Source organism: Rhincodon typus, chromosome 11 (assembly GCF_021869965.1).
Source record: "Rhincodon typus isolate 14 chromosome 11, sRhiTyp1.1, whole genome shotgun sequence".
Classification (NCBI taxonomy): Eukaryota; Metazoa; Chordata; class Chondrichthyes; order Orectolobiformes; family Rhincodontidae; genus Rhincodon; species Rhincodon typus.
The window spans coordinates 38,759,166-38,771,851 of NC_063342.1; the positions used below are offsets into that span (position 1 = coordinate 38,759,166).

Sequence of the window (12,686 nt, forward strand, 5' to 3'; positions counted from 1 at the left end):
AGGAGGAGGAGGAGGAGGAGGAGGAGGAGGAGGAGGTGGGTCAGGGTGGGGGGTGGTGGTGGTGGTGGAATTGTGTTAGTGGTCAAGGAATAGACTAGGCTATCCCGGAGAGAGCAATCCTTGCGAGTGAGGGTAGCGAAGACAAGATGAGCTTGGTGCTGCCTGACCCACTGTGATCTGCAGCACTTTTTGGTTTTCAGTTCAGATTCCAGCATCTGCAGTAATTTGCTCCTACCTTTTGCCTCTACGTGGTCTGTAGACCTCTATTCCCTGCCTATTCATGCATCTGTCAGAATGCCTCTTAAATATTGCTACTTTATCAGCTTCTACTACCTCCTCTGGAAGCACATTCCAGGCACATATCCTCTGTTTAAAAACAATTTGCCTCTCATGTCCTTTAAACCTTCTCCATTTTACCTTAACCTTTGTCCCCATGTAATTTACTCTGGGAAAAAAATCTCCAACTATTCATTCTATCCATGCCTCTCAATTTTGTAAACCTCTACCAGGTCGCCTCTGATGTTCAAGTGAAAACAAACCAAGTTTGTCAAATCCCTCCTCACAGATAATACCAAACCAGGCAACATCCTGGTAAACTGTTTCTGTACTTATTCCAAAGCCTCCACATCTTTCTGGTGGTGTGGAAACCAGAACCACGTGTAATATTTCAAACATGGTCTTACTAAAGTTCTATACAACTGCAACATGACTTGCAAATTTTCATACTCTATGCCCCCAATCAATGAAGGCAAGCATACTATATGCCTTCTTGACTATGTTATCCACTCATGTTGCCACTTTCAGGGAACTTGTTTGCCTAAATCCCTCTGTATATTAATGCTCTGTCATTTACTGTACATGTCCCTCCTGCGTAGGACCTTCCAAAGTACACCACGTCACACTTGTCTAGACTAAACTCCATCTGCTATTTCTCCACCAAAGTCTCCAGCCTATCTTGCTTTATCCTGTAGCAATCATCTTCACTATCTGCAGCTCTCCCAACCTTTGTGTCATCTGCAAACTTACAAATCAGACTACCTAGATTCACCTCAAAATCATTAATAAACTACAAATGACAGGGATCCCAGCACTGATCCCTGTGGAATACCACTGGTCACAGATCTCCAGTCAGAAAAACACCCTTCCACTGCTACTTTCTCTTTTCTGTGACCAAGCCAGTTCTGTATCCATCTTACCAGCTCACTGCGGATCCTATGTGACTTCACCTCCTGTATCAGCTTGCCATGAGACCTTGTCAAAGGACTTGCTAAAGTCCATGTAAACAACATCCACCACTTTGCCCTCAATCATCTTTGTCCCTCCTTCAAATAACTCAAATCAAGCATGTCAGACACAACCACCACCCCCCAACCCTCTCCCACACAAAGTCATGCTACCTGTCACAAATAAATCCAGATTTTTCCAAATGTAAATAAATCCTGTCCCTAAGAATCTTCTCCAACAACTTCACAGTGAAATAAGGCTCAGTGGCCTGTAATTTCCTGATTATGCCTGTCGCCCTGCTTAAACAAAGGAAAAACATTGACAACTCTCTAGTCCTCTGGGACCTTGTCAGTCCCTAAAGAGGATACAAAAGATTTTGTATAAGGCCCTAGAAATTTCCTCCCTCAGTATTCTGGGATAGATCCCATCAGATCCTGGGGATTTGTTTACCTTGATGTTTTTCTCAACACACCCAAAACCTCATTTTTATATCAACATGCCCTAGAATATCAACTAACCCCTTTCTAGACTCACCTTCCACCGTGTCCTTCCAATGCAAAATATTCGTTAATAACATTATCCACATTCTCCAACTCTAGGCATAAATTCCCTCCTTTGTCCTCAAGTGGACCTACTTTTCCTCTTGCTACCCTCTTGCTCCTTATATACATATAACAAGCCTTAGGATTTTCCCTAATCTTGTTTCCCAAGGTCATTTCATGGCCCTTTTCGCCTCCTAACTCCTTGTTAAAAGCATAGATTTTTAGCTGCAAGGCATGTACCGCACATTCATTCACAAGGTTATACTTTGGTTCATAATGGTAATTGACCCATTTATGTGACTTTAGTAATCAATATAACTTTTAATAATGCCAGAGTATACCCTTATCACATTGCTTACAAGAAGTCAGAAGGTTTTGAAAAGTGGACATAGGTAAGTAAGAGAATGTCCTTTTCATAGCAGTGTCTGTTACATGATGACTTAAACGTGACCCAAGTACTTTTACACAGTTTGGAAAGTGAAATGCAAGGCAAGGTGGTGCGTAACCTAGCGTGTAATGAGGAGGTGCCAAAGGGAAGAACTGAACTTTTGGTTTGGAAATTAAGGTAAGTGCAGAGCTGTAATAAGACTGAAAGGCTACTAAGTTGAAGGTCAAGCGAATTCTCCAAGGATGGGAATCAGTTAAAGTAGCTGGTGCAAGATATGACATATTAAGTTGGGGAAATCATTCATCACAGAGAACCATTAGGATCCACAGGAATAATAAAGATTATGGATACAACAAGTAGATGAAGTAACTTGCAGAGAGTAGTCAAACTAACCTACACCGAATTCCGGTAACAACGTAATTTTAAAACTCATTCTTTTCAAAGCTCTCCATAGCATCCATTTCTATCTCTATACCCTACCTCTAATTCTTCAGCCCTCCAAAATCTCTACAATCTCCCAGGTAAAACCTCTTGTGCATCCAGGACTTTCTTCACTTCGATGTTCATGGCTTGGCCTTCAGCTACTTAAATTCTGTATCTCCCGCTCTAAAATCTGACTTCCTCCTGATTTAAGCCACCTCAACAAAAAACACTGAGCTATATAAGGCCAAAGAGGTATTAAATTTTGTTTGATGGGTACAGATGAAGAGATATTTTGCTGTTAAGAAAATTGACAGACAGTAAATATGTTCGCTGGCTAATGAACATCAAATGTAGTGGGTACTGGGAAGATGAGAAGTTTGAGAAGATAGAAAATGTAGCATCAGATAAAGTATTATAAAGAATGAGTAGGAAGGGACAACACTAGGTAGATCTATGGAAGAGCAGAGAGATTGCAGTGCAAGTGGACAAATTACTTTTGCTTAAACCTGACCCTATTTAATAATGGATAAACTTGCTTTCCAGAAGTTAGATTCATTTAACCTGCATAATTGATTAATCTAGGCATCTCACCTGCCACATGTTCCCATTTACTTGATTGTACCAAAAGATCATTCAGCGGGCTCTTGTAGTACAGTGGTAACATCCCTACCTCTGAGCTAGGAAGCCTGGGTACAAGTCTCATCTTCTCCAGAGGTATACACTAACACCTTAGAGCAGGTTGATTAGAAAATATCTACTCTCTCGGTTGGACATTCTCCTGGATCCAGGTCAATCTTGGTTCCTCAATCAGCATTACTCAAAGAGTTTGGCTCAGAGTTTGTGCTCAGTAGCATAGCGAAGCAATTGCTGACCTTGAAGAAAGCTGCTCAAAAAGACTGCCAAATACTTGGAATCTTCACCAATCTGTATGTCATGGATTTACCCTTTACTAGAAAGGCTCTACTGGTGCAGTGGGAGTGTTCCACCTCTGGACCAGGAAGCCCAGTTTCAAAATAAAAACCGAAAGAATTGCAGTTGCTGTAAATCAGAAACAAAAACAGAAATTGCTGGAAAAGCTCAGCAGGTCTGGCAGCATTCGTGGAGAGAAATCAGAGTTAATGTTTCAGGTCGAGTGACCCTTTCTCAGAACTCAGTTCTGTCCACAGGTGCTGCCAAACCTGCTGAGCTTTTCCAGCAACTTCCGTTTCTACTTGAGAGCCCAGCTTCAAATCCCACTTCTTCCAAGGATGTGTACCAACATCTAGAAAATATCTAGAATCGTACACAAAAGGAGGCCATTTGGACCATCATACCAGTGCCAGTTCTTTGATTAAAAATAATGTACTGTTTGTGCCTGTCCTTTATTCAACAGATGTATATTGTATCTAGTTTTTAGATAGTCTGTGGTTCTAGAAAGCGATTTGGGCTAGTGAGGTCATATTACTTTGGACAAACCCCAATTCATTATCCATAATGGGATCTGTTTAATTGCACAACAAGGTTTTTTTAAAATTTATCCGCACCTAAAGCAAAATACTGTGATGTCAGCCACCTGCTGGAGAAACTCAGCAGGTTTGGTGGCATGTGTATAGGGAGAAACAGAATAAACATTAACTCGATAATATTTTGGAACTGAGCTTTACCTACCTATTTCATCAATTTGTTCTGCCCTGCTTCTTCATTTTTATTTAATTCTTACCTGACTCATTGTTCTGAAGTCAGAATTGTATTTTGAGGTTGCATTTATTTAATTTATTCATGACAGCTTATAGCCAAAGCTTAAACAATCAATTCAGAATTTGCTCATTTAAGTTGTACCTAGCAGCAAGTTAAGATGTACATGTAAGGTAAAGTCGCCATAGTCTTACTTGACCATAGCGCAAACTGGTGATGGTTTTAACCTGAGGGTCAACAGACCTCAGGCAAGCGAAGAAAACTGAGAAGGACAGCCCTTCATGATAACTTTTGCCGGTGCAAGAACTGAACCCATGCTGCTGGCATCAAACATAGAATCCTTACAGCGTGGAAGCCATTTGGCCCATCAAGTTACACCAACCCTCCAAACGGCATTCCATCCAGACCCAACCCCCTACCCTATCCCTGTAACACTGCATTTCCCATGGCTAATCCACCTAGCCTACAATCTCTGGAAATTGTGGGCAATTTAGCATGGCCAATCCATCTAATCTGCACATCTTTGGACTGTGGGAGGAAATCAGAGCACCCAGAGGAAAACACAGGGAGAATGTGCAAACTCTACACAGACAGTCACCTGAGGGTAGAATTGAAACCAGGTCCCCAGTGCTGTAAGACTGTAGTGCTAACCACTGAACCATCGTGCTGCCCACTGTATCACAAACCAGCTGTCTAGCCAACTGAGCTAACTAACAAGAGTTTGAGATACAAAACCGCGCTACACGAAAGGCAAGTATCATGGCAAGCACAGATTGAAAAGCAAGACATTACAGTATTATCTGCTAAAATCCGACAGAAGCAGATACTGTAATGAACCAAAAGGTTTGGCAGTATTGTGAAATAAGTACTTACAATCACAACACATGTATAAAATTACATTAGACATATGAATTAGGTTGATTTTATTCAAGTTAATTACATTCCTGAGAAAAAGTTAAGGAAATTCAAGAGAGCTGGTTACCATTTGGGCTCTTTATCAACTTTCTTCCTTGTATTTGCAGCCCAGCATAATTTCCATTGTCAGGCCCACATCTCACATGATGCTTGTACACATTGTAAAATGGAATTCCAAACCAGAGGGTTAAGAAATAGCCTTTCACTGCAATAGCTTGAACTGGAGGTTGTACAGGTTGCACTCTAGACAATTCAAAAGCAACATTCCATGAAGTTACATGCTTCAGTCTAAAGCTAGTCAATGTTATTTACTAAGCATTCAAAACTCTACTGAAGCAATTCGAGTACAGCCAAAAAACGGCCATGCAATATCTGGCTTGGTTTAAGTTGACTCAAAAAACATCTGGAATTTTAGGGTCTTGCCAAATCTTTAAATTAATCAAAGTCCCAGTCCATGTTACTTGTTTCTTCATTCTACAGAGTGTGAGATGATATGAAAATGTATATTGAATCAGATTATCAATTTTACCTTTCTAAAGGCACAACACTGCCGCTTTCATTTATATCCATTGTACAAATGGGTGTCACGGCGGCTCAGTGGTTAACACTGCTGCCTCACAGCGCCAGGAACCCGGGTTCATTTCCACCCTCGGGCGACCGTCTGTGTGGAGTTTGCACGTTCTCCCTGTGCCTGTGTGGGTTTCGTCCGGGTATTCCAGTTTCCTCCCACAGTCCAAAGATGTGCAGTCTAGGTGGATCGACCATGCTAAATTTCCCATAGGGATCAGGGATGTGTAGATTAGGTGCGTTATAGAGGGATGGGTCTGGGTGGGATGCTCCGAGGGTCGGTGTGGACTTGTTGGGCCGAAGGGCCTGTTTCCACATTGTAGGGATTCTATGATCTATGAAAATAAACGTCAAATGACTTAGCCATCTCTAGTTGTTCAAGAATGCACTAATATGGGCTCAAAATTTGCATGAGATAACATTAAATTCAGAATGACAGCATTGCCCTTTGACATCATATTCCCAAAAACCTCCAATAGTCCCAGAAATCTACAATTACTCATGGATGAACATATGCATTGTCTTGTATCCCCCAACATAGCAAAAGCATTTCAAAGTTTCACTTCAAATTCATAACATATTGGGCTTGCTAATTTTGAATAAAAACTACTAAGAATTCCAAGTTTAAAACAAGGTGGAAGAAATGTAAAATACTGCTGATGCTGGAAATTTGAAACAAAAAGAATACAGGAGAAAACAGGTCAGGGAGCATCTGTTAGGGAGAAACAAAATTAATGTTGCGAGTCCATACGACTCTTTTTCAGAACAGCAGTCTTGAAACTCCATACCGAGAAGTATGTTTGTCAATAGAAAACAACTATTTTTTTTAGATTATATACCATATTTAGATTATATATCTACCACTTTATCATCCATTAATTCTGGAATATACTTAAGCAATTCAATGCACAACCAACCTGTCGTGAACTAGTAGAGATTTGGAAACAGTTGTATTTGACTTGAACTTTTTGGTTTACAATACATATGAATACTATTTTCCAAGCTACAGACAAGCTCTGAAATTAGTCCTCTTGGATGATGTGCCAAGTTTTCCAAAGCCTCTGGGGCTAAAGGAATCAAAGGATATGTGAGAAAAGCAAGGACAGGCTATTGAGTTGGATGATCAGCCATGATCGTAATGAATGACAAAGCAGTCATTATGAAGGGCCAAATGGCCTACTCCTACTACTATTTTCTACGTTTACATGCGATATTTTGGAATTTTTGAAGGGAGGGAAGGCATTGGTGGGGTGGGGGAGGAGGGAAGCTAGCAATCATTCAATCATTCAATAACATAATTAAGTCACATTTAGTTAATCGCTTGCATTTCGTGCAATTGAAATTAAAATTATTTCAAATACTTGGGTACTGTTTTGACAATCTTATTAGTAAATAACGAGGAGATTGCTTCTCCTTTTCACAAAATTAGATTCCTTTATTGAAGCATCAACTTAGACTTGCATAGCTTATTGGAGTGCCAGGAATGGCACATGATAATATCAGGATGGAATCAGACATAAGAGGGGTGGCACAGTGGCTCAGTGGTTAGCACTGCTGCCTCACAGAGCCAGGGACCCGGGTTCGATTCCAACCTCGGGCGATTGTCTGTGTGGAGCTTGCACATTCTCCCCGTGTCTGTGTGAGTTTCATCTGGCTGCTCCACTTTCCTCCCACAGTCCAAAGATGTGTAGGCTAGGTGGATTGGCCATGCTAAATTACCCGTAGTGTTCAGGGATGTGTAGATTAGGTGGGTTATAGGGGGATGGGTCTGGGTGGGATGCTCTGAGGGTTGGTGTGGACTTGTTGGGCTGAAGGGCCTGTTTCCACACTGTAGGGATTCTATGAATAAGCTAAGTAGCTTCATGCAGATAGAGTTTACAGATAGTAGGAACTGCAGATGCTGGAGAATCTGAGATAACAAGGTGGAGAGCTGGATGAACAGCCTACTTTAGGCCCAAAATGTCAGCTTTCCTGCTTCTCTGATGCTGCTTGGCCTGCTGTGTTCATCCAGCTCTCCACCTTGTTATTACAGATAGAGTTTATGCAGCTTTTGCATGAAGGGTTGTTTGAAAGTACACTTGAGAAGAAAATGTTCAAGGAGATTTTATGAAAATGGGATATGAAATAACAAAGGCACTTAAAAAAAAGAGCCACAAAGGGACTAAACAGCTGAAAGCTCTCACCAAGACACAATGTTGGGAAAAGGGAAAGTACAAGATCCCAAAGTCAGATTAGGACCAAAACTTTGGGCAGAAAGAAATTACAGACTAAGTGGGAAGCTTATACAAAGGTGCACCACCCACATTCTATCATATGTTAGACTTCACAGCCATTATCCCCAATTTTGATGAGATCCACTGTAGGAATTTGTATTTGCTATTTTGAGATCCAGTGGAAATCAAAAAGGTCAATAAGTGGATGAACAAAAGTTGATCTGTCATGCATGCAAGTTAAAAACTTCAAATTCATACCAAGAGGAGCTTGGAAAGCCAAAAGGGAATGCATTTAAAAAGCGTTAGGGATGCACAAGCATGAGCAAGAGTCTCAGCAGCTTTCAGCACGTGATCTCGAAGGAGCTAGACAGGTAGATGCCAATAAGTTGTTTTCACTGGTTGGCATACGTAGAACATATTGGCACATAGTCTTTTAGGATAAAAAGCTGGTCATTTATGGCTGGGATTAGCAGAAACTTCTTCACACAAACGATTGAAAATCTGGATTTCTCTATCCCATAGGGTTGCAAATTTGACATAAATGAATACTTTTAAAGCAGAAATAAACAGGGAAAGGGTAGTGGGGGGGATGGGTCTGGGCCAAATGGCCTGTTTCCACACTATAGGTAATCTATTCGCTGGAAAACATGACTCCCAACTGCGCAGCAATTAAAACCAAAAATGCAGAAGAGAAATTAAGGTCCACAAAGATCTCAGAGGATGCAAGGAGATGGAGGAAGATTCATATATAGGGATGGATGAGGAATGAATATAGGTCAGAGAATTTAGAAGTGATGCGTAAGCAGGGTTTGGGATACAAGATTTGGATGAGCTTCAGTTCATGGGGGTCAGACAGCCGAGAGACCCACCAGAAGAATGTTGCAATAATCAAGTTTAAAGTGATAAAGACATGGATGGGAGTTTCAGCAATGGTTAAATTAAAACTCAGACTAAAGTCAGGTAACATTTCAGAGGCGAAAATCGGTGGTTTGGTGAAGATACAGATGTCTGGTGAGAAGCTCATCTCTAAACCCAGCTCTTATCTTTCCACTACCCCTCAAAGACTTATAATGTTGGATAAATAACAAAAATTGCAACTAAACATTTAAAAGTCTTTAACTTCAAGCCACAAAGTCTAGACTCTCGCCACCAAATCCACCTTCCAGCTGGACCACTGTTGAGATGAACAAGCAGTTTGGAATCTCTGAAGCCTATTCAAGTTGTGCTTTAGATACCATATCATAATTCCTTTCACTCCATCTCAAAATAAGAAATGCTTCACTGAATCTAATTTAAGTTGTTTACCTATGTAAAGACTTCACATAAATATACATTATTGTTCTGATACCACATGGAAGTGTACGCATGTCAGCCACACGAAGATTTGAACAATTCATTTGTATTTAAAATGTGACTTTAGAACTTTCAGAGGAACCTCTGACGTGCTCTTTGCTACCAGCCAAATCCAAGAAAATGTGGAACTCCTCTTTGTATGTATCACCCTGACTAAAGCATCTGATTCAAACTGCAAGGCTCTGGGATTGTGTTCCAAAGGTTTGGATGTTCAAGAAACTTCAAAATCCACCATGTGCTTCACAATGATATGACTGCAACTGTTGAGTGGGAGATTAGAAACAGGCAATGGCAAAATCCAGACTAGTGTCTATCAAGGCTGCAAAATCCTGCATACTATTTATAATCTACCTGACAGCGGCTATTCAACTCAACGATTAATTGTCTTCTGATGCCAACATTAAATGCAACGTACAAGTTAAATACTTTCTCATTCGCCACCATACCAAAATTAAACTGATCACAACAGACACACATGATCTGCTAAGAACCAGTTAATTTAACTTTAGTGATGGGGAAGCTTCTAGAAACAATAAATTATGGGCAAAATAACTGCCAATGTACTGGATTTTTTTTGTTGAGGTGGCAGAAAGGGTTAATGAAGACAATGCTGTTGAAGTGGTGCATGTGAATTTTTGGAAGACATTTATTTCATGCCAAACAACAGACTCGTGAGCAAAGTCAGTTCTCATGGAATAAAAGGGACAATAACAACATGGATACAAAATTAGCTGAGTAATAGGAAACAGATATTAATAGCTGATGGGCGTTTCTTCAGTTGCATTTCCCCAGGAGTCAGTGTTGTGACCCTTGCTTTTCCAGATATGTATTAATGATCTACAGGTGTTGGGGTACAGGTGATACAAAATTCAGAAGTACTGCAAAGTAGTATAGAATTTGAACACACAAATGAACATTTGTGGAGTGGAAAGTGGCAGACGAAGTTCAATGCAGAGAAGTTGAAGGTGACAAATTTTGGTCAGGAGAACATGTGCAGACAATATAAATACAAGGTGCAACTCTAAACAGCAGAGGGACCTGGGTGTTTACCTGCATTAGTCATTAAAGTTAACAGGAAAGGTTCAGAATGCACTAATAAAGCACATCATAAACCAAGTGTTAGTAATATGGCAGAAAGTGCAAGGAGGTCATGGTTAACTTATATAAAAACACCAATTCAGCCCAAGCTGGCATATGGCACCCCATTCTAGGTACTGCACTTTAGTAAGTATTGTGAAGGCGGTGGAGAGTGCAGAAGAAAGTTACGATGGTGATTCCAAGATTGAAGACTTTCAGTTATGAAGACAGCCTAGAGAAGTTAGAAGTGGTATCCATAGGGGAAATAGGTTCAGAGGAGGTCTAACTCAAGTATTCAGAATCATGAAAGGTCTCGATACAGCATATAAGATCCCACTTGCGAAAGGATTGAGAAATAGAGGACATAGATTTAATGTGATTAGTAAAGGCTACAAAATGATAAGGAGGAAACATTTTTTCACACAATGTTTGGGTAAAGTCTGGAACACATTGCCTGGGAGTCTGGTTGAGGCATGTACAAAGCATTCAAAAATAAGTTACAGGCAATTTGAAAAGGGTTGAATTTGCAGGGTTACAGGATTGAGACAGGAGAATAAATCCAGGTGAAATGCTCATTTCGAGAGCTGGAAGAGACACTATGGACTAAATGGCCTCCTTTGCACTGTAACATAGAACAGTGCAGGAAAAGAACAGGCCCTTCAGCCAATCATGTCTGTGCTAACTATGATGCAAATCTAACTAATCCCACCTGTCTGCACATGGTCCCTATCCCTCTAATCCCTGCCTGTTCATGTGTCATTCTAAACAATTCTGATTTACAGTTTGTGAATGACTGCTGTGTCATTGCCCACTCTGCACCAGATTTGCATGCCACTCTCAATCTCCTAAATTCTGCTTCAAGAAACTCGATCTATCCTTGAATGCTGCAAAAACAAAACTCACATCAACCCAAACCTGGTCATCCAATTCACTTTCCTATATGTATTGATTAAGAAACTCTTGAATATGTTGAGCAGTTCCCTTATCTTGGCAGCCACCTGTCTCCAAACATTGACACTGGTGAGAAAATTCAAGAGCTGACCTACTACAATGAGATTCATCGGAAGGTTGGTCAAAACCTTGTATCCTTATTGAAGCCAGTTTCTGAGCACAGAGAAAAAAACATAAATGTTTTAACGAAGATCTGTAGCTTGGGTTGTGGTTGGAGTTGTTAGTTCGTTCGCTGAACTGACTGGTTTTCATGCAAACACTTCATCTCCCTTCTAGGTGATAACGTCAGTGTCATGTAGCCTCCATTGTAGTGCTGTTGTTCTGTCCCCCTGTGAATTTATATGCTCTTGGTCTTATGCACGACTGATACATTGTCTAAGATTATGTTGGCAATAACTGCTCTCTGCGCTAGAAATGTTGTTTTCTTGTGGAGTCAAATTGCTGCTACCTAGAAGGTTAGTAGCACGAGAATTCCTGGAGGCCTGGTTTTCAACCTTCGATGCAATTAACAAACATGCTGAAATAGACCCCATCTATATACCACTACAGTACAAAACTGGAAACAAGACTGCTCACCATGACAGGCCAGACCATACAAATTCAGAGCGGGATAGAGCAACAGCGCTTCAATGGAGGCTATGCAGCACTGACAAGGTCACCTAGAAGGGAGACAAAACATTTGCACGAAAACCAGTCAGCTCAGCGAGCTAACCAACAAGCCAGAGAAAAAAAACCCCTGCAAAAATGAACTTTGATGCACTGAACATTATTTGATGGTCAAAAAGCATCTACCATTCTGTTGTTTCAATGCCCAAATGGTCAGTCTTCTGGGAAGGACAATGAAAATGCTTCAATGACACTTAGGAGATCTTTTTGAAGTGCTGCAACATTGACATTTAGATTAGGAGTAGCATATTACCAATTGTTCAAATGGACAACAATTTGTCCATTAAACTGCATCATATTTTAAGTGACATTTGATTCACATCATCTTAATGATAACAGAATGAGAGGAAGGAAAGCAAATCCAGCACTCTGGACCCCACTACCTACAGGACAGCTTGCTTCATGTGCTTATAGATCTGTAGTTTCATAATCAAGCGTCAGTCATGTGGAGACCCATGCAGAAACTTGACAGTGGCAGCAGCAATAGTGAGGCCTTGGACTTATCCAGTTACACACAAGCTTGCAGCTCAGAAGTAAATGTCAAATGCATTTGAACTCTAATCATTTAAAAATTAAATATACTGAACTTGTTGACTGATCTGATTTACTCGACAAAATAAAAACTGCAACTAAATTTATAGTTGAATGAAGTTTCTCTCAATTATTCAATTAGTATTGTTTTTCAAAATACAA

The 12,686-nt window shown here is 40.5% G+C and overlaps 1 protein-coding gene across 2 annotated transcripts in view; it reads right to left on the reverse strand.

Moving 5' to 3' along the window:
• Nucleotides 1–12,686, reverse strand: part of LOC109938269 (DDB1- and CUL4-associated factor 6-like) — a 74,332-nt gene that overhangs the window by 59,957 nt on the left and 1,689 nt on the right. The window contains exons 1-2 of one of the 2 annotated variants that reach the window (XM_048602952.1): nucleotides 5,696–6,068; nucleotides 5,234–5,409 (exon numbers count right to left, since the gene is read on the reverse strand). The exons of the other annotated variant lie outside the window; for it this stretch is intronic. Coding sequence (XP_048458909.1) covers nucleotides 5,234–5,409; nucleotides 5,696–5,736 — 217 coding nt within the window. The 5' untranslated portion in view covers nucleotides 5,737–6,068. Of the gene's footprint in view, nucleotides 1–5,233; nucleotides 5,410–5,695; nucleotides 6,069–12,686 lie in introns of those variants that run through there. 2 annotated transcript variants of the gene reach the window in all.